Genomic DNA, 23,458 nt, shown 5'->3' with positions numbered 1-23,458 from the left:
ATTTTTCATTTTTACCTAAAAAGGGGGGACTGTCTTATTTGATGGCCCTGCCTTATCATCGGGGAAACACGGTAATAATAATGCAAATGTTAATGAGGGGTATTGGGTGTAGTGGGTGGGGAGGTAGAATCAGGGAAGGCAGTGGTCCCCCCAGCCCCTTTTAACTGGGCGCTCCACCCAGCACTTTTTGGGTGGTTAATGAAAAGTTGGGTCACACCCATACAATTTCTTCCCACCCAGCTTAAAAACATTTTTGGGGAGAATACTGAAGGGTATAATATTAGCAGATTAAACTTTAGCTTTACCAGATATAGTAGCATCAATATCTATGGGTGTGTACTCATCCCAAAAGTAAACTGTTCATTTCTTCTAGTGTAGTTGTAGAGCTATACGGAGCCACAAAAAGTATATTCAAATATGGGTTGTGTATTTATATATTATCCCAACCGAATGCAGCAGTCATGAAGAAATGTTATTTTTCCCCACGATTGTATTTCTTAGGTATCTGCAGTGTTAATTCCTACCTATAAGGTACCTATAAGGCATTGCTCATCCGTACTGCACTTTGCAAGACACACTTAGTTTTAAAAATAACAAGTCACTGAAACAAAATTCAGACCAATGAGCAATGTTGGGATGGCAGCAGTTCTACAAGACAGTCGCTTGGCCCAAAAACAATATTAAAAATGGAATAAATGCAGACACATACTATGGGATTTCCATTCTGTTCATAAATGCAGTGATTGTATATTCACCTTTAAAAAAGAACTTGGCTTACAGAACAGGTTACAAAAAAAACAAAAAGTAAATATAAAAAACTGATTAGAAAAATAGTGGTAATAAAAAACTGTATAGTGTCCAGTTCACCTTCTCATGTACCCGGAAACAATGTGATCATCAGAATCACAGAAATCACCATAATCTGAAAGCTCCTCCTCATAATTATCACTTCCATATTCGATTGTTGTTGGTTTCAAATCTACTAAAACATTGGGTGCACATAGAAAATTGTCCCCATTGAGCGACAGCCCAGTTTGTTCTGAGGTTGTATCTGTTTTTTTCTCTGGCTCCTCTTTCAAAGAGTCCTCATTTTTAAGTCCTGTCCATGTATCTACAGAGTTCGCTATGCATATGGAGTTTAGGTCAATGTTGAAAACCCCGCTGTTGCTGAACGGGAGGTCTGAAGTTGCTTTAAAGTCATTGGTTGGTATGGATGGGAAGCTTCCACCTGAATCTGTAATAATATCCAAGCTTGTTGGATGCTCTGTAATGATCCTTTCTTCACCTGAGGATTCAGTCGTCTGATCACTGGACTCTAGTGATGAAGAGTTGGTAGAAAGTATTGGACCACTGCTGTCCCCTGCACTGGTGTCACTGTCCAAAAGTTTTTTTCTGCTGGCATAGCCCCCTTCTTGGATCTTATCTTCATTTCCCTGACTTTTGTTCACCTCCAGTTCCAGTTTTTGGCTTACTATCTCTACTGGAACAGTGTATGATGGAGAAGTACAATCATTTCCTCCACTGTATATGCTTTCTGATCGAGGCAAGGATTTCTAAAAGTAAAAAAAAAAAAAGACTGTGTTCAACACCATAGACATTTCAGAAAACAGCAGCAAAAACTGTTAAATGCAAGGTGAACGTATTAGTATTACTGTTCAGTCAGTCTTGTAATCAACACATTAGCTTGCAGCTCTACCACATTTCTGTGTCACCTCCCCACTTAGACTTTGGTCCCTGGACCATGAATAAGCATCAGCACCTTGTATGCTCCTTTAATGAGCAAACAGAACACATTGTACAGTACAAGTAAGCCTGAATGACTGAACAGCTTTGGAATTCTTTACCAGCTTTATTGTTTGGTTTTCTGAAATGTACGGGAATATTTAAGCCAATATTTGATTAGCTTTTGAGGATTTGGAATTTAAATCTGTGGAAATTCTCTAAGTGGAAATTTACACAACATACACTATAGTAATATTACATTTATTTTTCTTATGTCTTACAGAAAAGTATAATCACAAGTTTTCCTCCAAAACACAGCTGTAAAAGTAAAATTGAAAACATCTGCCCATATGTACACAAGGGTGTTTGCACAATACATGGCCACGGTATCATCCCAGGCTATGTTTGGCCATTGAAGAAAACTTTTAGTAAGGAGACAAAAGATGTTGCAATGGTGATGCAATAAGTTGGGCTGTGATAAAAGTGGTTATGTAAAAAAAGGTTACAAAAAAAGAAATAGTTTAAAATCACAGTTCACATTAATCAACAGAAAATGTAAGTACATCTGCCCCTGGGCTCCTCTATAGGACCCAAAACCCAGTTAGCCCCTCATATGCCCTCAATATGTCAGAAGCATTATGGCTGTTTTTTTATAACAAGATCCTACCCTGTGAAGAACTACTATACAGGAAGCCAAACCTGCATAGTGTATGCATGGGATGTAAGGCCCAGTCATCTATTCATGGTCAGTATAAAACTTAACTTTTTAACTCTCAACAAATAACCTGCAGACCTAAAGCAACTTTTGCCTGTTTGACACAATGGGCCTGATTTACTTACGTTTTCAAGATTGTAGAGGATAGACTATCATGAAAGACAAGAAAGAAAAGAAAGAAAGGAAGGAAAGAAAGAAATAAAGGGAAGGAGAGAGAGAGAACGGGAAAGAGAAAGAAACCTAGCAAACCTAGAAAAGATAGAAAGAAAGAACGAGAAAGGGAAAAAAAGAGCAAGAAAGGGAAAGAGAGTGAGAAGGGGAAAGAAAGAGAGAGAGAAAATAGAAAGAAAGAAAGAAAGAAAGAACGAAAAAAGAGGAAGAGAGAGAAATAAAGAGCGAGATAGGGAATGGACCATCTTCCAGGACCATGTGTTTTAAGCTACGTACACACGTCAGATTTTTATCGCCCGATAATTGGCATCGGCCAATTATCGGGCGAAAATCTGCCGTGTGTACAGTCGGTGTCGTCCATCGTCCGGACGACCGACCTGCCGGATCCACAGACGATGGACGACAGCCGATCGTAATGAAAGTGAAGGGGAGAGCGCGCAGCAGGGTGCCGCTCCGTCGCTCTCCCCCTCCCTCCCTCTCCATAGAGCATGAACGGTGCACCGTGCACTCCCTTGTCGTTGGAAAGGATCGTGAAAGATCCTTTCCAACGACAAAAATTGGCAGTGTGTACGCAGCTTTAGAGACAATAACAACGGAAGTAGTTATGTAGTCATCATCTGTAAACTATATAACTGATAACAGTGCAGCATAGGCAGAGGAGTTATTACTTGACTACATTTCTGGAAGGATTAACATGTACTTTTTGACATTATCGAATAAAAACACTTTTGGCGTTATATTCCACAGACCAAAAAAACAGAAGTTTAATGTTGGGGTTTGCATAGCCTTTTAAAATTAATACAGGCCAGGCGTAGATTTGTGGGCTGTTCTATTTTTGTAGCACACATTAAATATTTACCAGTGATTCACTACAAATAAAATGTATTTACAGTACCCACATTTAATTATTAACCACTCTTATGCACCTGTATTACAAACTATATAAAACTTTTTTCCCTACACAAATCAACACAATTATTTAAACCTTTTTTAAGAAAAGCAAAGAATGAATAAAAAGAACCAGTGTCCCAATGAAAAGAAAAATAATTAAGTGCCTTCGAGTAGCAAGGTAATCACCCGAGTGCTGTTCCAAGGCCAAAAACTTAAGAGTGAACTAATTTACCTGCTGCAGCTGGAGGCTCCTTATCTTCAAAGCCTCCCATAGAAAAAAATATTATACACAAGGCTGAGCTTCAGATAACCAAAAACCTCTCCTCGCCACTAAAATAGTTGCTGGAGATTGTTAAATTAAAGGTTTTCATGAATTATTTTGCTAAGCTTCCGGAGGTTCTCCCTCCCCTAGAATAAATCGTGTTGGTGCATTGTCCAGAGGGTCAAGCTACAAGTGGTAAATGCTATGAGTTTTAAGCAAACTCAGGGGACTTTTGTAGGGAAAAATTATTCAGTAATGGACATTTGTAAATAGAGCTCCACTCTTAGGATTTGTAGACACGTCAGATGATTCTCGCCTGATACGAATGGATACGAATCTCGCTCATCTCAGGAGAGAATGTGACATATGTATAGAGGTCACCTGGCAGTGTTCATGGATCTGTTCTGATGGATTCATGAGCAACCGATAATGAACAACTGCAATCGAAGTGAAAGTGATCAGTGGTTTAATCCATCTAGTGTGTCCTGTAGTGGCCTAGAGCCTGGCCAGTAAAACCAATGTGAGCATCAGGGCACCAGAAAATTAATTCTTCCAAAATGAAGGACCCTACAAGATCTTCCAATGTTCTTTTCACTATTGAAGATCAGACGCCAGGTGTAGATACCAGAAAGGACAGGGTCAATATTGCCTTTGCTGGGAAAATTTTACTGTAATTTTGCCAAAAGTTGGTGCAGCTGTATAGAGGCAGCTATGTGTTCTGTTATTTATTGCAGTTGTTATCTCTCCAGGGCACAGCTGAAATTTCTAAGATTAGATCACCAATCTAGCTTGTCTTCTGCCTGAAATCAGAGCTGATCAATGGCAGTCTGAGCGGAATGCAAGGCTGTCAAGTAACAAAGGCATTATTGTTCCGTAACTTATAATTCAAGTACCAATTATTAGGTATTTATACTTATTTTATACCTATTTATACCTAATATAACTGTTTTTGAGTGTCTTAGCACAGTGCTCAAGCAAGAGATATGCCAGCCTTATAAGTCTTGAGCAAGTACTGCCCTGGAAAAGATCTTCTCCCTACAACTGGGCATTTGGGCTTTGATTGCCTCCTGTCATTAAGGTGTTACGAAGCACATGATTATGGTCAGCATATTTCATATCACTGAAATGTAACTGTCCAATTGACCAACCTTTCAAACTTGATTTTGTTTACTTATCTTTTAAATGGCTCCTGTGACCTTCCCTTTCTCCATTATAAACTTACCAATACACAATCCTGGCAATCAGTGCAGTGCAGCTTGTTGGGAATTGTGCAGCTGCTACTGGAAATTCTCTCATCCAGAATCCCCTTTATTCCTACAGAAAGGCCGCCTATCAAGTAATCCATTAAAAGAAAGAAATTTGGCCTGATTTACTAAAGGATACACTTTCATTAGTGAAACTGGGTGATTGAGAAAACTTGGAATGGAGTTCTTCAAAATAATTTGCTATTTGCTAGAAAATGTTTTCAATCCTGAATTAGATCTATTCCAGATTCGGTGGATCACTCAGCTTCACTGATGAAAAGGTATCCCCTCCAGCCTTGGAGAGCTTTTATAAATCAGGCCCATTTACTTTAAAGGGTTGGCTGAATCAAAGGTATACTATCAACATAAGTAAGTTTAGTGGGCTTAATCAATCAGTGGGCCTCTTCAAAGCTGAAAGTTTTTTTTTGGGTTCAGAACAGTCCTCTGAAGCAGTGGTCCCCAACCCTTTTGGATCTATAGACCACTAAACTCACAGGCTCCTGACCGTGCATGTGCAGGGAGCTGTATGTCATTTAAAGGGGAAGAAACTTCCCCCGAGAGATGTCATGATGCCAGAATCTGCTCACTCTCCCATCGCAGGTCTGAGCCCGTGACGTCTCCAGGAGGGGTGATCCGCGGTTCTGGTCGATGCGCCTCCCAGGTGAGGTCCTTTTCCTGACTCCTCTGGAGGCAAACGGGCCAAAGCAATGGACTATCAAAATGTTTGCGCAAACCACCGGTTGGCTGCTTGATCCCTGGGTTGCATGACTCCAAATGTCACTCATGACGGAGACTAAAGAATATATATTATATATGCAATATCCAGGATTCCACATGGCCAGGAGAAGAACTAGGACAAAAGGGACCCAGTGCAACACATGACCAGAGCAAAATGACACTTTACTGCCCAAAGGAAAGGAAAGAACTTTATCAGAGCAATGAGAAAAGGCTACAGAATGACAAAACAAAACAAAAAACACAAAACAACCCCCCACAACATATAGAAGCAATCAGAAAAATGAAAGATATACGCACCAGCATTTTCGGTAAAATTTTTTTCCTCATGCCTATATATCCAGCTCTGTCCAGTGCAAATAAAATCAACAATATTCCAAGAAATAGGAGAATGCCACACACCACAGGGGGAATAACATTAGTTTGGTGGTCTGTAAAAGGTAAAATATTAAGTTGTTTATGAACAGAGATGGTTCAAACAAACCTGCAGGATTTTTTCAGAGGTTACACATTGTGGGTTTCAAACAAGATATTTACAGATTTTGTCCATTCTTCCCTGTAAAATGCAATTAAAAAAACATCGAATAATGGACTCCCATGAGTCATCATGGAAAAATGTGTATGAGTCTATCTTATTTTTACTTTCTGATGTTCTGTATGTTTAGAATTTTGCCAGGGGCGAATATCTAAATGTCATACAACCGGCCTGCAAGTGAACAACTTCTGATCAACAAAAAGGCAAAATATAAGCCACCTTCACAGTGTTTTATCAGTTTAGTGTCAGCCACATACACACTGTCATGAAGTTTCTGTTTCCCCAGGGAAGGTCAGCAAAGGAAATTCACATTGAGATGTCACAAACACCGTAAGAGAAGTGTCCTTCCTTTCCCTGGAGAAATAAAAACTTCATGATGGCCCGTAAATCCAACAACGTGAAACTTGCTTGTGCCTCTGCCATTACAGCTTCTCACTAAAAGAAAAAACAGTTTTAAGAATCGCAAAGGCCTGATATTTGCACAGTTACATACTAAGATATTAGGCTGTCATATGCCCCCACACTCATGTTTCTATTTCATCTGGAAGGGGGCAAATCCAGGAACTTCACAGCATCCCCTCATATCTTATGATTGCTGTGTAAAGCCTTACTGCCACTTCAAACATCAAAAGACAGAGCGTGGACTGTCATTCATTCTTTAAATGGGAAGATCCACACTTTAAAACATGACATTGACTCTGTAAGGTCCCCAACTTTTTCCTCCCTTGTTTGCATTTCCTCACTGCTCTTTCCTCTGTAGCAGCTGAAAGAGATAAGGTGCTGGCAACCAGGGGTAATGGCGATATCAAAAAATTGTGCTTAAGCCCAAAGATTGGCTGCTTTGTTGGATCATTGTCACACCTAAGGAGTCCACATGCTCCCCTATACCGTGAAACACCAGTTATGGTCTCTGGCTGTGAAGATGGAAGGAGAACTGAAAGAAAAAAGATAAGGCAAGAATCAATGGTTTGAGTGCAAAGACATGGTCACACTGGCAGGAAATGAATTCCCTGTTTCTAAGTATATATGTATTTTGGTGTGGCAATATTTGCGTGGTCACCCATACATACTGGCATTCTTGATTGGTAGGGATCCATGTGGTGGGGATTCACTGCCCCAAAACTGTGTGAGTTCAAAAGTTCAGAATCCCTCATGATTTATTAAAAGCAACCACTTCGGCTATAAACAAACATCAGATGATTCTTGGCCAATACAAATGGTTGCACTCGTTTCAGACCAGAACCTGACGTGTGTACAGAGGTTGTTGGAAATCGATGAACGTCCGCAAAGAAGTGAATGGGGGAGTGTACAGTGGGGTGTCGTTCACTCGTTCTCCCCCCTCCCCTCTCTATAGAAAAGAACATCGCTGTATGTACAGTGCTCATTCATTCATCTTGTAGTCATTTGTCGATGCAAACAATCATGAAATATCGTTTCCAATAACAATAACAGCGTGTGTGTACACAGCCCTAGACTTAAGTTGATCATTGAAATACGTCTGATATCTTTTAATGTTAAAATACAAAAGAAGAAGAAAACTGGATTTTTAAGTAATACTTAATGATAGCCAACAACATTTATTACAACTAAAATTAGGAAAGTTTAAAAGTTTCAATAAGACTTCCTGGGCAAATTAGCCCGACAATATAACCAAATGACCTAGATACAATTTTAACCTTCAGGGTATGAATCATTGGCCTTACCACTTTTATCAATAAGCTTTCTTGATTTATTAATACTGTGCACCTCCAAAGTCCCGATTTTTCCTTCTTTTGTATTTAAAAGTTAAATTATGTGGATGAAGTGTATGTTACTAACACCACCACCTGTGGTTCTTAGTGTTGTCTTTAAACTTCCTTTAATAAGCTAGGCTTTCAAGTATGTTGTTCACCTCAGTTAAACTTTATTTGTGGTTTATTTATTATTTACTTGTATTTATATAGCACTGACATATTACAAAGCACTATAGAAAGTGCATAGTCATGTCACTAACTGTCCCTTAAAGGGGCTCACAATCTAATTTCCGTACCATAGTCACATGCCATTAAAACAGTGTCAAGGCCAATTTGGAGGGGAAAGCCAATTATCTTAACTTCATGTTTTTGGAATGTGGGAGGAAACTGGAGAGTCTGCAGGAAACCCACGCAAACACCGGGAGAATCTGCAAACTGCAGACAGATAGTGTCCTGGCCAAGATTCGAACCTGGAACCCAGCGCTGGAAAGGACAGAATGCTAAAGTCCTATTTAAAGTCTATCTAAATGTACTAATCCAGGGGTCGGCAAAGTTTTATGGCCACTAGGCCATTAATGGGGTGGCCGAGAGCACACTAGGCTGGACCTGCTCTAATGGCTTCATCCACCACCAGGGAACGCCCCCTCAAGTGAAATCCCTCTCCTCCTTCAGGGAGCTTTCCCTATTTAACACTGCGGCAGAAGTAGCCATGTCGGCCGCGGTTAATAGGGGAGCAACTGCAAGGGGGCGGCACCAGCGCTTCGTGGTTCTGGCAGCTCCTAGCGATTCCTGACCGATCCCCCGGTTGCCAGCCCGCATTGGGCCTGAACGGCCAGGGGGTGTTTGGCCGGAACAAACTACTGCCTAGGCCGTAGTTTGCTGACCCCTGTACTAATCCATCCTATTCTTCCCTCCCCACAGGTGCTGCTGTCTGAAGGTTGGTCAAGTTTGTTCATAAAACAAAAAATAAACTAATCTTCTGTCGCCTAAAGCCTCACTACTTCCCACCACTCCATATCGCCCCTCCTATTGTATGATACTTCCTTCACCTCTTAGATTGTAAGCTCTTCGGGGCAGGGTCCTTTCCTTCTGTGTCACGGTCTGTATCGATCTGTCATTTGCAACCCCTATTTAGTGTAAAGCGCCGCCTAATATGTTGGCGCTATATAAATCCTGTTCATTAATAATAATAATAATAATAATAATCATAATAAATGCAGCCATCACATATAAGGACAGGTAAGCTGTAATATAATATTATACATTTATTCTTGCGTTTATGCTTTAACTTAAAAGTGAAGATTTTCTGAATTAACAATTTTTAGAAATGTTAATTGTGCCCAAGCAGAACTGCAAATATATACCTTGTCTGGAATTCCTCCTGCAATTTATGGTAGTATGGTGATATGTAATTGTGCTTGAGCATTCATAGGCATACAGTCTCATAGCTGCTGTATATCTGCAGCAAGGTCTTAGGCACTGTTGCCTCTGACTGCTAGTCTGAAGAAACCTAGATTGGGACATGTAAATGACAACAATATGTTGTTTGCTAGAGACAAATCTGCAATGTATGCATCACACAGCTTCATTTATTCTGTATATCTGTGATTTTTTACTTCACTACTGATGCTTCTTCCATGAGTTTGCAAAACAGCAGTCATCAGGAGGAAAATTCATATATAAGTCATTACCAAGATTGCGGATCCTGCACATGCACATGGGGTAAAACAAGGAATGGGAAGTCACCTGCAAGCACAAATCACTTTTTGTGCCTTTCTTTTGGACACAGCTTTTACAGTTCCTCTTTCAGGCACACAGTTAATAAAAGGTAAGACTTACTTATAACATTAATCTCCTCCACTACCCATATGAAATCAATGCACTCATCTCACTTAAATCGCTTAAACCTGAATAAAGGAAATATACTTACATGCCTTCCCGTCAGCTTTGATATTGGAGAGGGTGATATCATGGCTTCCTGTAAGATCCTTGAAATGCTGAGTATCCACAAATTCTGAGAAGCTGCTTCAGCAAACTCAAAAACAGCCAAAACAAAAAAAAAATACACTTAGCTTTAATCTCGCAGCGCAGTCGATTGGTCCAGAGGTCTCCTCCATTAGGTCCCGCGTCGTCCCGGTATCTGTCTTCAGGCCAGCGCTCCAGGCGCCACCATTTTCTCCCCTTCGTTTGGGTTCTTCCTCCTACGTCACCCGACCCAGGCACGAAATTGGGTGACATAATTAGGGAAAAAAACTTGCTGATCTCACTGCACATGCGTGAGATCGGGTATTCCCCCCCCCCCCCCCTTTGACGAAAGGGCTCCTCCTCCTCGAGGTACTCGGGCATGCGCAGAAAGAAGCACCCAAGTGCCTCCCGGGATGCGTGGCGTAGGTATCCCAGGAGGCTTTGCGCTAGGTGATCGAGACTTAGGGGGCAGTGCTGCACCCTTTTTTTTAAAAAAAAGGGGTAGATTCTGAGTTTAGGTACGCTTTCAAATGAGAGAGATTTGGATCCCTCATCCAGGATCTTAATAAAAGGATTATGATGTCAACCTTTCCGAGTTTATTTCCCCTCAATGCAGAGATTTAAAATTGGGAAGAAATACTTTATGCATTTTTTAATAAGCTCCTACTTATCTGTTTGGATCCAAATACACAACCTATAAAATAAAAAGTAAATTATTACCTCTGCTGGGCCCTGTGGTGACACATTTCGGTGCAGATGGTATGGAAGGTGCAAAATTTAGACTTGTTTTTACATCTACCGACACACAATAATTTGTATTTGGCAGCAGTTTTGAAATAACTGTAGCATTTTCCATATCATACACTTGCTTGGAGTGCTGATCCTAAAAAGGAACAGAGAAGAACATTGTTAGGAAGGATTCATTAGTAAGTTTGTTAAAGCGCTAAGTACATGTTCTGTTATAATTAGAGAACAAGTGTTTAACATGGAATTCTAACCTCAGTCTTGCAATTGTTCAGGCTCCTCTTTAGTACTGACATTGTTTTTTTCTGATTTAACTACACACAGAGATTCCTATAATGTGCATTAGAAGCTGAAACTGACAGTTAGCTGCTAATACACCTAATGAGGAATCATGTGGAAAAACAGCAGAATCACGTTGCTCCCCTATTGAGGAGAATTGGGTATTTCTTTAGGCCTTAGTGACTGAAAAGTCATATTGAAGAACAAGACGAGCTGTGCGGTTTGAATTGCAAAATTCCAGTGCTCCAAGGCAGATCAAAACCATTAGGAAGGAAAATAATTTCCCTCAAAACAAGTCTGCTACAAGAATAAACAAGTTTATTTTTATTCTGGCAAGCCGATTCCTCCTGACAATTATCCATTAGTGATCCACCCTTTAATTACTCCAAGAAGGCACTGACAGGGATGTTCTAGCAGGAGCACTACATAGAAAGCCTAAGTGATCTTTGGCCCTCAATAAATACTTAAATTTGGTGGGTCACAGAGCTTCAAACATTTGAAGTATTACAGACAATGACGGAACAAGGATTTGTAAAGCCTCCCTGTTTATGTTCTCTGCTGCATTAAAAAGAAAAGATAGTGGATTTAGTATCCTCTAGTATTTACTGAATTACAGAAGTGAGTGGTACTCATTGGGTCAGCTAACCTGTGTGGTAGGGGCTGAATATTACTCACTGGGACAGCTATCTTGGGTGGTAAGGGCCAAGTATTACTCGAGGGGACAGCTATCCTGGGTGGTAGGGGGTGAGTATTACTTGAGGGGACAGCTATCCTGGGTGGTAAGGGCCAGGTATTATTCATTGGGTAAGCTATCTTGTGTGGTAGGGGCTGAATAAGTAATAACTTATTGAGACAGCTATCTTGGGTGGTAAGGGGCAAGTATTACTCACTGGGACAGCTATCCTGGGTGGTAGGGGCTAAGTATTACTCACTGGGTGGTTTGGGAACCCCTTTGCTACTATAAATGTACCTCAAGTACCATACGAATTCTAAAATTTGCTTCTTCATATCCACCATAATTAGTAAGTGGGTGTGTTGCAGATTTGGCATGCCATTAGATAGGTTTTGTATAAAAGTAATAGTGGTAAAAGCCAATTCCACAAAACCTCCGTCTTTTTATTGTACATCACCGAGCTGTTATGGACAGTCATTGTTATACAGCTACATTCTGGCACACAATAGGGGCCAAATTATAAAGGTGTGCCAAAAAAAGGTGTACACAATGGGCATGATACAATAAAGCCCTTCATTAATGGTGAGGGAAAACTATCATGAGTGAACCTGGGTGATCCAGCAAACCTGGAATGGATTTTTTAAGAAATCCGTTCCAAGGTTGCTGATGATAGTCTATCTTTTCTGGTCTCTGGGAGCTTTGATAAATCAGGCCTGATATCTCAGAACTTTACTGCACTGTAGAAATATTACAAATAAAATATAATATGCTAAAATAACATTCTCCTGACCTCTTCCGAGTGCCCGAAATGGATAATGTATTCCACAATAGGGTAGATATCATCGTTTATCATGGTAACATTGGTCTTATTTGTTTCGCTCCACAAATGAGAGATTGGAGGATGGATGGACACTTCAATACAATGATCGCAAGGACGCACATCCACTAAAGCTGGGCCTAATGATGCTGGGAAAACAAAGCAATAGAGAAGATTAAAGATACCAGAATAGGATGTAGCAAGAAAACACTACAATTGTGCAAATGTCGGAAAATCTATTAAAATTATATTCCCTATATATTTTAGTCTGTGTCTTTGCTGGGAATGTTCCTCTCTGTATTTGTCTTGGTAACCTTAGTTATCAGAATGGAATAAACAATGATATCATTGTCCACAGAACAATGAGTAAAGGGACAATTATTTAAGTGAAAAAATTTGGGGGGATTTCCACAATAAGACTTCCTATCACAATAACAGGACAGGAAATAAACCCAATGGGATGCAGACAATAGATTATTAGATCGGAGGGAAAAATCCACCTTGATAAGAATGTTCTGACAAAAGCAATGATTCTTTACCCTTTTTAAATGGCTAATTAGTGACACTTGTAAGAGATTGCTGAAGATTTTACACAAATCATACAATAGAAGACAAACTCTAGTGAAGGACTATAGCTTATGCTGAACATACTTACTGTGTGAAAGTGGGAAGAATGGCTTGGTTTTGACCGTTCTTGAGACCTCTTGATCTGTGAAGCTATAAACTATTGCACTATACTCGGAAAAAACATCTGTGAAATCCTTGGTCAGGTCACAGCGCCGGCTTGTGATATTGACACAGCTTTTGCTATTGACTGTTGTTTTACTAAAAAAATAAAAAGTGAAAATGATTGCAAAATATGGATACATCTGATTTTGGTTCTCTTTTCTGTGACCATGCTTCTGGTTTGTTCATTACAAAGGAAGCATTTTCCTTTATTCCCCACAATGTACATCCTAAAAAAACTCATTTAACCCACACATACTCATAATGTATACAGTCCACTTTATAGAAGATAACCGATTCATTGTTGGGGTCGTCCCAGGTCAGAATGTGTTGAAAGTTTTCGGAGATAAGTTTGAGATTTATTGGAGGCTGCAAGATGGCTAAAACTGAAAAAAAGAAGAACAAGATGAGGTGTTTTATTGTAGGAATTGTATTGCACAAAAAATTTCATATCAGCGTATGTCTAAAGATCTCAGATACTCTAATGACCTCACCGTGCACTTTTCATCACTTATGTTGGTTTCTCTATTATCAGAAACCAGATTTAAAAGGATAAGTTCACCCATTATCCATCAATGGGTGTCATAAAGTCAAATTATCACAAAGTATTCATTAGTGAGTGTCATATAGTCAATATCACATAAACTAATATTCTGCACTATATAGTCTTACCAATTACATGTTTTATTTTTTATGATTAATCCATCTGTAGGTACTTTACAGCCTAGTTATCATTGAATGCACTTTATACTCATGGGATTATATAAAACCTTTCTTTGTTTTGCTGGGCTTCTGGTGTTCTCCTGCACCCTTGGGTATGTTAGATGACCGTGGCATTTGCTGTTCCCAGGCACCTCTAGGCACCTGGTTACAGGCTGTCACTGCTAGGCATTTGCAAGCATCTGAAAAAGTCTAGCAAAGTAGTTCACTTTTTTAAATTAAATGTGAATTGAATCTTCTTGTAAAATACATTTGCAAACATTTGCAAATATTTCTTCAAAGGGTACCAATTCAAGTCTATGGAGGCAGCGAACTACACCTGGAGGTTGCATACTGCTTTCAAAAATAGTGGCGCAGTACTGCTGCCAGTCAAATAAAGGATAATGAACAGAACCTTTGATCTATTTCCAGTTTGATCATGCCCTTAAGGTGGCCTCCAGGCAAACCTGTCCCCAATTTATACATTTATGCTTTAAATAACAAGTTTCAAGATGAAGAACACATTCATTATTTAGAGACGCCACCTTAATTGGGTCCTTGACAAGGCAATGTGGCCTGAAAAATAAATTGTATGTTTTGGGGTTTAGAAACATTTTTATTTTACAGAAAGCCACAATTATGAGGAAGTTTACACAAAACTTATTGCTAATGCAACTTGGTATTTCATGCCCAGCTTCCCACATTATTTCCCAAATTTGCACAGCAAAGGCTTTCTGAATTCTCATATTTACAGAATCAGCACTTGGACTTGTGGTCAGGCTCTGGTTTTGAACACATATTTCCCCATTTCTGTTGGAATGAATGGGTGAAAAGGGTGGAATGACCTTCTCTATTTATAGATAAATAGTTCTTCAGAGCAGAGCCCACCTTGAAATGTAAGAAGCCTGGGAGACGTATTTCTTTTTAATTTATTTGCTCATTTATTTTGCAGTATTTTATTTATATACAGCTTTTGTAGGTGATATAACTTTGATGTATAGGGACCTACTGTAAAGCATTCCTTACAATTTTTTTTATCTAAGAACTACATTAGGGAATATGGTGAGACCTTTCCACCTGAGCAATGCTAACTGACCATCATACTCATCCAATGGTTTCCCGAAGATGAAAGTAGGAGAAGTCTGACTTTCTGCATGGTTGTTCTGGGTCAGTGACTGACTGAAAGTTACTTTAAGTTTTGTTTTCTGAAATAAGAGCTTTAAGTAAGTGAGCAGTGATTCTTGACTCCTTGAAATAAGTTTTAAGTCTTCAAAAACCTGACAGTATATTGGTGTGGTGGTCAGTGGGAAGAATTCCTCTTACATTGTTGGCCATTGGGAAGAATGTCACCTTACAAATAGCCAAAAAGATCATTGATATCAGTTAAACTAACCTAAGAGGAACAAACTGCTCATTGCTCAAAGAACTCCTAGCAACCTCTAGAGAAACCTTAGTGAAGAAACATAGATATAAAGGAACTGTTTTACCTGCCAAATATTTGTACTTCTGCCCATCCATTTTTAAAACCTAAACAGTGCTGCCTCATCACACAAAGGGCCTGAGTTATTAATGTTCCCCAAAACTAGAGAAGATAGACTATCCTCCAGCAAACATGGAATAGATTTGGTCAAAGATTAAAAACATTTTTACCAGAGTTTAAGAAATTAATTCCATGTTTGCTGGATTACCCAAGTTCTCCCTTGATAGTCTTCTCCAGTCTTGGAGAGCTTTAACCTCCCTAGCGGTTCATTTCTTTCCGGTTTTATATGTCTAAAAGCGGTACAATGTTTTTCATGAAAATTTATTTTACAGTATATTATATGATTATGAGTATAATAAAGTTTGAAACACAAAATCATGTAAAAACAATAAATTGAATAAATAAAAAAAATCTATATATTTAAAAAAAAAATTTTTTAATTTTTTTTTAATAAAAAAAAAATACACATTATACTCATACTAATATATATGGTGTAAAATAAATTTTCTTGAAAACAATGGACTGCTTTTACACATAAAAATCCAATGTATTGCATTTAATACAGTTATTTTGTATTGAATGCAATACAAATGGATTTTGAATTACCCGGCCCGCCCCGCCGGCAACGTACACACGCACCGACGTCATCAGGAACTCCCCGGTGAGTCATCGGATGCAGAAGCAGGAAGAAAAAAGAAGACGGAAGTTGTGGCACAGGACGGCGCAGAACGCCGGCGGATCAGGTAAGGCTCTATTTACTAACCTTCCCATAGGTTAACATCCCCCGAGTGTGACTCGGAGTTACCACTTTTAGCAACTTTTCTACCCCGAGTCACATTCGGTGTTACCTCTAGGGAGGTTAATAAATGGGACCCTATGGGAGAGAGTTAAAAAATAAAAGTACAAGCTGATTGGTTGCAGATTTATAGGCAACAAAGCCATTCAGGCTTCTTATAATAAATCGGAAGCACAGTCCTGACCACATTTTCTTTTACGAATAACTCAACCCTATAATAGAGAAGCCAGGTAATCTCTCTTCTTAGAGAAGTACAAGCAATGTGGCTCAGTGGCTGGATTTTGGCCGGGAAACTAGCTGAAGTTTTGAACATTCTCTGTTTGTGTGAGATTCCTCCCAGGCCCTAAAAAGATACTGGTAGCCTAAGTGGCTAATGCCCAAATAGAACTTGGATTAGGTTAATAACATGACCGTGGTGGGGGTGAGAGACTATGATCCCGGTAGGGGCATTAGATTATGAGCTCCTCTGTGACACAACTAGTAACATTCCCTTAGCTTCTGCGGTGTTGCATAATATGTTGGTGCTATAAAGAAGTACATAATAAGAATAATTTCAACAAAATACCATGTTCCTCTTTTTATGTCTCCCACCACTCTGGCTGCAGGGATTAAAATTCTACTGAGCAAGCTATTAATAACTCTCCCCATGTGATAGATCTGGTGGTTAGCCACTGTCGCATGATGGAAGTAGTATGTTTCCCTATACCCAGATGTGAGAGATTTTTTACGTTCTTTGGGTTTTCATTGCATCAGAAAAGTGTAAACTGTTTTATCATAGCTTTGTGATCTCAGTAACATGAATCTCACCTACATCAGGCATTATAGTCAGGCGTCTGCTGGCAATAGAAACCGGTCAGCTTCTCTCTATAGGCATGATTTACTAAAGCTCACCAAGTCAGAAGAAGATAGACCATCATGGGAGACCTTGGATGATCCAGCAAGCCTAGAATAGATTTATGCCCGGTTTGAAAGCATTTGCCAACTAACAGCAAATGATTTAAAAAAAATACTTCCAGGTTTGTTCTATCACCCAGGTTTTCTCTCCGAATAGTCTATCTTCTGTCTTGCAGAGGTTTAATATATCAGACTCTATGGGAGAAGGTTACAAAAAAAAAAAGTAGAAGTCGATCGGTTGCAGATCTGTAGGGAACAGCCATTCAGGCTTCCTAAATTGTGCAGTGACTCAAAGCAAACATTTCTACTATGCAACCTAAAATCTGCTTTGAGGCTATGCGTGACTGGACTTGGACATCACCTTGGCATTGGCCTACTGAACATATTTACTGGCAGTTACGTATGTACAAAACAGTGAGCAATAGCAATGTAAGGATGAAGTCCTACCCAGGGAAGTCACATGGCAGACTAGTAGGAGAATAGTCAGGTTTGCCATGGCAGCCACTGGTCACGGCCTCAGAATCATTCTTTTCTGCTCTGTAAGCATGATCCTGAAAAGAACAAAAAAGTGCACTGTTAAAACTGCAACAAACATTCCTATATCACTTACATGTACTTCTACAGAAAAGCTTGATTTAATTCAGGTGATGCATGTACAATTTACCTTTCCATGTGTCAATGTCTAAAACCCAAAATAATCTTTAACATGCTACTATCATTTCAAAAGTTCTTTTTAGTATTTTAAATGTTCATAAAATACCTGGTGATCCTGCTAATGTTCAGCAATGTCCTTTTATAGGACAACAACAAACAAGGTCAATGCAAATCTTGCCAATTCTATTATGATCTTTAAAGCAGACCTCTAGCCTTCAGTATCATACAGTTGTGCAGTTGACAGTTATCCCTGTCCTTACTCCGATTTTACTGGATGCAATGTGCATTAGAAGCGGCAGCAACAATGCAGTCAATTGTCCTGGATGCAAAATTCACAATTTGGAGCAGAATAAATGATTTGTGTGGTTCTATCCACTGGAATAAACTCTTTGCTTTTTGGATTTGAGTTTACCAATAACCAGTAACAAATTTACAAAGACATTCTGCTTGCTGTGACAAGCTCACCTCCCTAAATCAACCATAGGTATGGGATAAATGAACCTGTATAGAAAACTTTTACCTTACCATTGATCCTTTTTACATACCATTTAATCATCATACTTACTGTACCCCCTTTAAACACCTGCAGTTTCTAGGCGAAGATTATTTCCTAGATTGTAAGCTCTTCGGGGCCAGGTCCTCTCCTCCTTCTCTCTCTGTATCCGTCTGTCATTTGCAACTCCTATTTAATGTACAGCGCTGCATAATATTTTGGCGCTATATAAATCCTGTTTATTAATAACAATAATAATAATAAATAATATGTCACCGCCCTCCCAAAGTTCTGTGGACTGGAAAGTGGGCAAAATCTCCTGGGAATATACTCTTGCTATGGCTTGGAGTTTCTCCTAATGATATTTAGCCTGTTTTGCATTCCAAAGGACTTTTGAATGGCGGTGACATACACAGTGATGCAGAAATCATGGCAAAAAAAAATCCTAACTTTCTTTACAGGTTGTTTTTTCACCTACATAAAGAAAGCGATTTGGGTAGGGGGGCAACCAGCAAACTGGAATTTTAGTAGAAAGTCCACTTTAATGTATTTCTAGGTAAAGTTTATGCATATATAAATTTCATCTAATTTACTAAACTAAGCTTTACTAAGTGAACTATTCCTTGCAAGGGAGAGATTAACTTTGCTATGTGAACAGACAATATTCATTTAGTGCATCAATCACAATGTTATTTAAAGTTGGAAAAAGTTAAACAAAAGGAAAAATGCAAAGCAATATGAAATATTTCACTTGTGGTTTATACACACACACACGTAGGATGCAGTTTCCCTTTCCCGAGTGATTAATGTTTTGATTATTTAACCTTTGACATCTAAATCAATATTAACTTCCAAGGACAGAACACATATTTCCTACAACTGTAAATGAAAAAGCTGCCTGTTTGCTTCTGCTGACAATACTATTCATACATACCTACTGTTGCAAAGGTAAACTGGCCCGGCCTTAAGCACCGTGGTCCCCAGTTTAATTCCCAGCAAGATATGAATTACAAAGGTTTGTAAGCTATGCTGCAGTTCAGTTGGTTGTAATAAAAAACAAGATCCAGGGTGTCTGGTAATGAGTGTGGATGGGGAGCAGTTGGTCAATGCTCTTTAACGGAAAATACACAATGATATAGCCTGTTAATAAAGAATATGCTGTATCTCTGTGTTGCTTTCCTGTGCAAATCAAATGTAGGCGAGGCAGGGGATGTTGCTGAACACAAAGGGAACTGTCAAAAAACAATTTCAATTTGCGGTCTTCTGCATCTGCTGAGGTCCTGATCTTTTATAGAGCCCATTCTAGATTGCAGTGACATTGAGGAACATTTCATGCATCAAAGCCCTTAGGAAAACGAAAAAATCTGCCCTGATTCCATCTGTTGGCACCTGTAAATGTCTATTTATAAAATTATAAAATTGTTCGGACCCTTTCATGAAGGAAGTTCCCCTTGTTTAAATGTATTGGTCTTTTGGGCTGAGGTTAAAATTTATTTTGTATTGGAGATGTTCCCTGCTGGCTATCTTCCTGTATGTAGTAGTGACTAGTCACTAGTGATCAAGGAAGCATCTTTAGCAAATGCCCGCCTTGTCTGCTGGACCTATTAAGGTAAGAACATCACAAGACAGATTATTATGCTTGAAGCCCATATTTTTACATTTTATAAGTTTTTGGATAGACTTAGAAAAAATAAATATTTCTCTTTAATTTTATTTCTTTTCTGCTTTTTTAGATGCATTTTAAAGCAAAACTTGACCAGAATGTCTTCACTTAATTTGGTTTCAAAATTCATCTGCGGTGTAAGAATTTTTTTAGGAGTGCTATGGGGACTTGGGCGGGTTCAGAGTTATTATACTTGCAGAAAACGTAGAACTCACTGCAGACAGGGACTGTAGTATTTGGCTAGATTCAGATCTCAAGTGATCCAATGCGGTTCACAGCAACTGGCACCTTACCAGCTGCTCTGTCACTCATGCCATTCATGAAGAATCAGCATCTGGAAATTTGAAGGCAGGTGCCAGTGAGTGGTTTGGTATCGTTAACTGCCCCCCCCCCCCCCCCATTCATTCTCTATGGGGCAACTGCAGGTAAAAACTGCATCCCCCCACCCAAGGCAGTTTCACTTCCAGAAGGATGCGGTAACCACACCACAAACTCATTGCCAGTGTGAACATGGACTTAGTGAGAAGTGCTGTGTTATAAAACAATCAACATCATCACTTTCTGGTATCACTGGGGATTATTTAGAAATGCAGTATTTACAGCAAGCACTTAGCAGCAATTGTGCTGGGGCTTTGCAAATTTTATAGCCCTTTGCTTTTTGCTGTTTTTTCTTTACTGTGTCACCTGTTGTCCCAATCACTTTGTGTCACCATTGTGAAGGAAGAACCCACAAGCATAAAAGGACACAACAGGGGTCCTTTTATAAAGCAGGGAATCTGATATTGACTGAAATATTGGCTAGTGGAGAATCAATCACTGCCACTGAAACATATGGACCTAGAAGATTCTCGTTCATGTAATGTTTCAATGATGGTCAGATTCAGTGCTTTAAAAAAAAAGACTTTTTGGAGTGGATTTGTATTTTACCAGTTTATACTATTCTAAAATGGACTGTTGGAGAATGAAGAGGTTGGTGCACAACGTGCAACAAAGATAAGAGAGAGACAGGCTGAAACATGCAGCGAAATCTAGAGGTTTCTTAAAGTGTCAATATATGTGTGTATGTATGTATGTATATATATATATATATATATATATATATATATAATATGAAAAGAATGATACATTCCTTCTAGTTGCTTAATTAATCCCTATAGATAGATACCTTTTATCCTCTGCAAGGAAATGCAAAGGATAAATGGCTACAATTCATGCTCCATGTAGAATGTCATCATTTGTAGCCACCCCATTGTAGAGATTTGAGACTACAAGTTTGTTCCCCGACCACTACTCGAGTCCGGACCGCGGTAATCCGCGATCGATGGCCGCGCGTACGTTCGCGCTTCCAGCGAGCGCGGATTTCATTGATGAATCAGGGGCATAGAGTTTTCCTATGATCTACTATTAAATATGGTCTAAAGCCAACTTTTTTTTTTTAGGATAGGAAAGGGTTACAACCCCTGTCAGGTTTTAATTGAAAACACCACTGAAAAAACCTAGCAGACCAAAGGCTGTGTCTGCCCCAATTCTGTTGGACGCAGTGTTTTTTATTGAGATGAGTTAAAAATGCATGCAAAGCAAGTCAAACACTAATTTGCCTCTTAAACATTTTAATAGCAAACTCAGGATTTGAAAAGAACTCTCAACAACGCACAACCGAGGGCAGAACACACCTCGGTTATTTTTGCCAGTGTAATTGTGCTACCGAAATCAGTAGCGATCGCAGCACATGTCCACAGCAGTCCAAATATGCAGTATTGTGCCAATATTAGAAATTAATCCTGACCGCCTACTACAAGGCAAACTGTAGCAAATAAATGCGATCACAGATAATAATCAATACAAGTCACATGCTGCTACAGCTGCGCTCCACTGCTGCCCAACCCAACATGCCTCTGGTCAGATAATTACTGAGCAGTGACACAGCATAGGTTTGGCCAATGAATGTGTCTTTAAGCAATCTTATCCATGGTTAGACACAACTGCTAATGTGAGATGGTCATACCGATGCCAACCACCTCCTGAAAATGCCAGACTGATAAAATGACCCTCTGGCTACAATACACCCAATGTGACAGACCCAAAAAAGTCTGCAGGTCAGTAAAGTCAGATGCCCCCATCTGTATCCTTTTTCTTGATTAGTGACAAACTTTGTACACATCAGATGAATGTCAACTGAAATGGTCATAACAGATTGAAGAACAACCAAATGTGAAATAACTGCTGTACTTTCCTATTGAGGAGGGCACAGTGGGATGCTGATCACTCATTCCCTGTCCTCCCCCTTCATTGAACAAAATGACGCTGTGTGTACAAGGCTCATTCGTTCACCTGTCACTGAAATGATCACAAAAGATTGTTTCCAGTGACAATTAACTGACTTCTATATAGAGCTTATATGCGGTAAATCCAGAGGATCAGCATGACAGCTAGAAAACTATCCCAAAGCTTAGTGCATTTGAGCAGAATAAATGTTAATTTGCATGCTAGTTCCCTGACCTCTTAGATTGTAAGCTCCTTTGGGCAGGGTCCTCTCCTCCTCCTATGTCATTGTTTGTATCAGTCATTTGCAATCGCTTTTTTATATGTTGGCGCTTTATAAATACAATTTAACAATAATAATATACTAGAAATCGTAAATTAAAAATCTGCCCATGTGTGACTCTGGCAGTGATGTCTATGAGTTCCCAGATCATTAACATTTGTTAGAAGAATACATCCCAGGCTTTCTGTTTGTGTTTTTATTTGGAAAATGAAACAAAAATATATCATGGCATCACAGTCATAAAGATAGCAAAGTCAGGTGACCTGTGAACAGCAACTTTGGGTGGTCACTGCCTAAAAAGAAGGTTACCTGTGTCAGGGGTGATGATGTTGGAAGATCAACAATATTAAATACACACTGACACACAAGTACACCCACTTCTCACACACTGACACACAAGTAACAGCAACACACACACCACATAAACACAAGCAGCACACAGGCCCCCACACACACTCTGACACACAAGCAGCACACACCACACAAACCCCTTTCACATTCTAACACCACAAACACACACTTAGTTACCTGCAGCTCCAGCTCTCATCTGCGCTATTTACAGGAAACAGAGAGACTTGCTCACTATCCCCGCCTCCCCTGCCCGGGACCGCTTCTCTGATTGGCGGAACACGCGTGAGTGACAGCAGATGAAGGAAGGATGTCACGTGGTATCGGTCGCCGCCTTTTTTTTTTAGCTCTTTCCTTTATGAGGGAGTCACGTGGTTTCGCTTTGCGTTCATCACAGATTTGTTTTTATTTTGTGTGGTGAGGTGATGGTGACTCCTCCAACATAAACCTTGAGGACTCCTTTGATCTTGGCAAGTGGAAGGCCTAATTGTGGTCTTATATATGATTTAAACTGAAGTTGCCTTCTTTATAAATATCCTCCTATTGCATGCTGCTTCTCTACATCTTAGATTGTAAGCTCTTTGGGGCAGGATCCTCTCCCCCTCCTGTGTCACTGTCTGTCATTTGCAACCCCTATTTAATGTACACTGCTGTGTAATTTGTTGGAACTATTT

The 23,458-nt window shown here is 39.5% G+C and overlaps 1 protein-coding gene across 1 annotated transcript; it reads right to left on the bottom strand.

Annotated features, from left to right (window-relative positions):
- Positions 1–612: 612 nt before the first annotated feature.
- Positions 613–23,079, bottom strand: LOC140321532 (uncharacterized). The gene is made up of 8 exons (XM_072398244.1): positions 22,965–23,079; positions 17,529–17,632; positions 13,472–13,598; positions 13,142–13,311; positions 12,460–12,635; positions 10,694–10,856; positions 6,041–6,171; positions 613–1,553 (listed from the first exon to the last, which is right to left on the bottom strand). Exons 2-8 carry the CDS (start codon positions 17,575–17,577, stop codon positions 864–866), a joined length of 1,506 nt encoding a protein of 501 aa, XP_072254345.1. The 5' UTR covers positions 17,578–17,632; positions 22,965–23,079; the 3' UTR covers positions 613–863.
- Positions 23,080–23,458: the final 379 nt, after the last annotated feature.

This window comes from Pyxicephalus adspersus, chromosome 1 (assembly GCF_032062135.1).
Source record: "Pyxicephalus adspersus chromosome 1, UCB_Pads_2.0, whole genome shotgun sequence".
NCBI lineage: Eukaryota > Metazoa > Chordata > Amphibia > Anura > Pyxicephalidae > Pyxicephalus > Pyxicephalus adspersus.
This window is presented reverse-complemented; position numbering and strand designations above follow the sequence as displayed.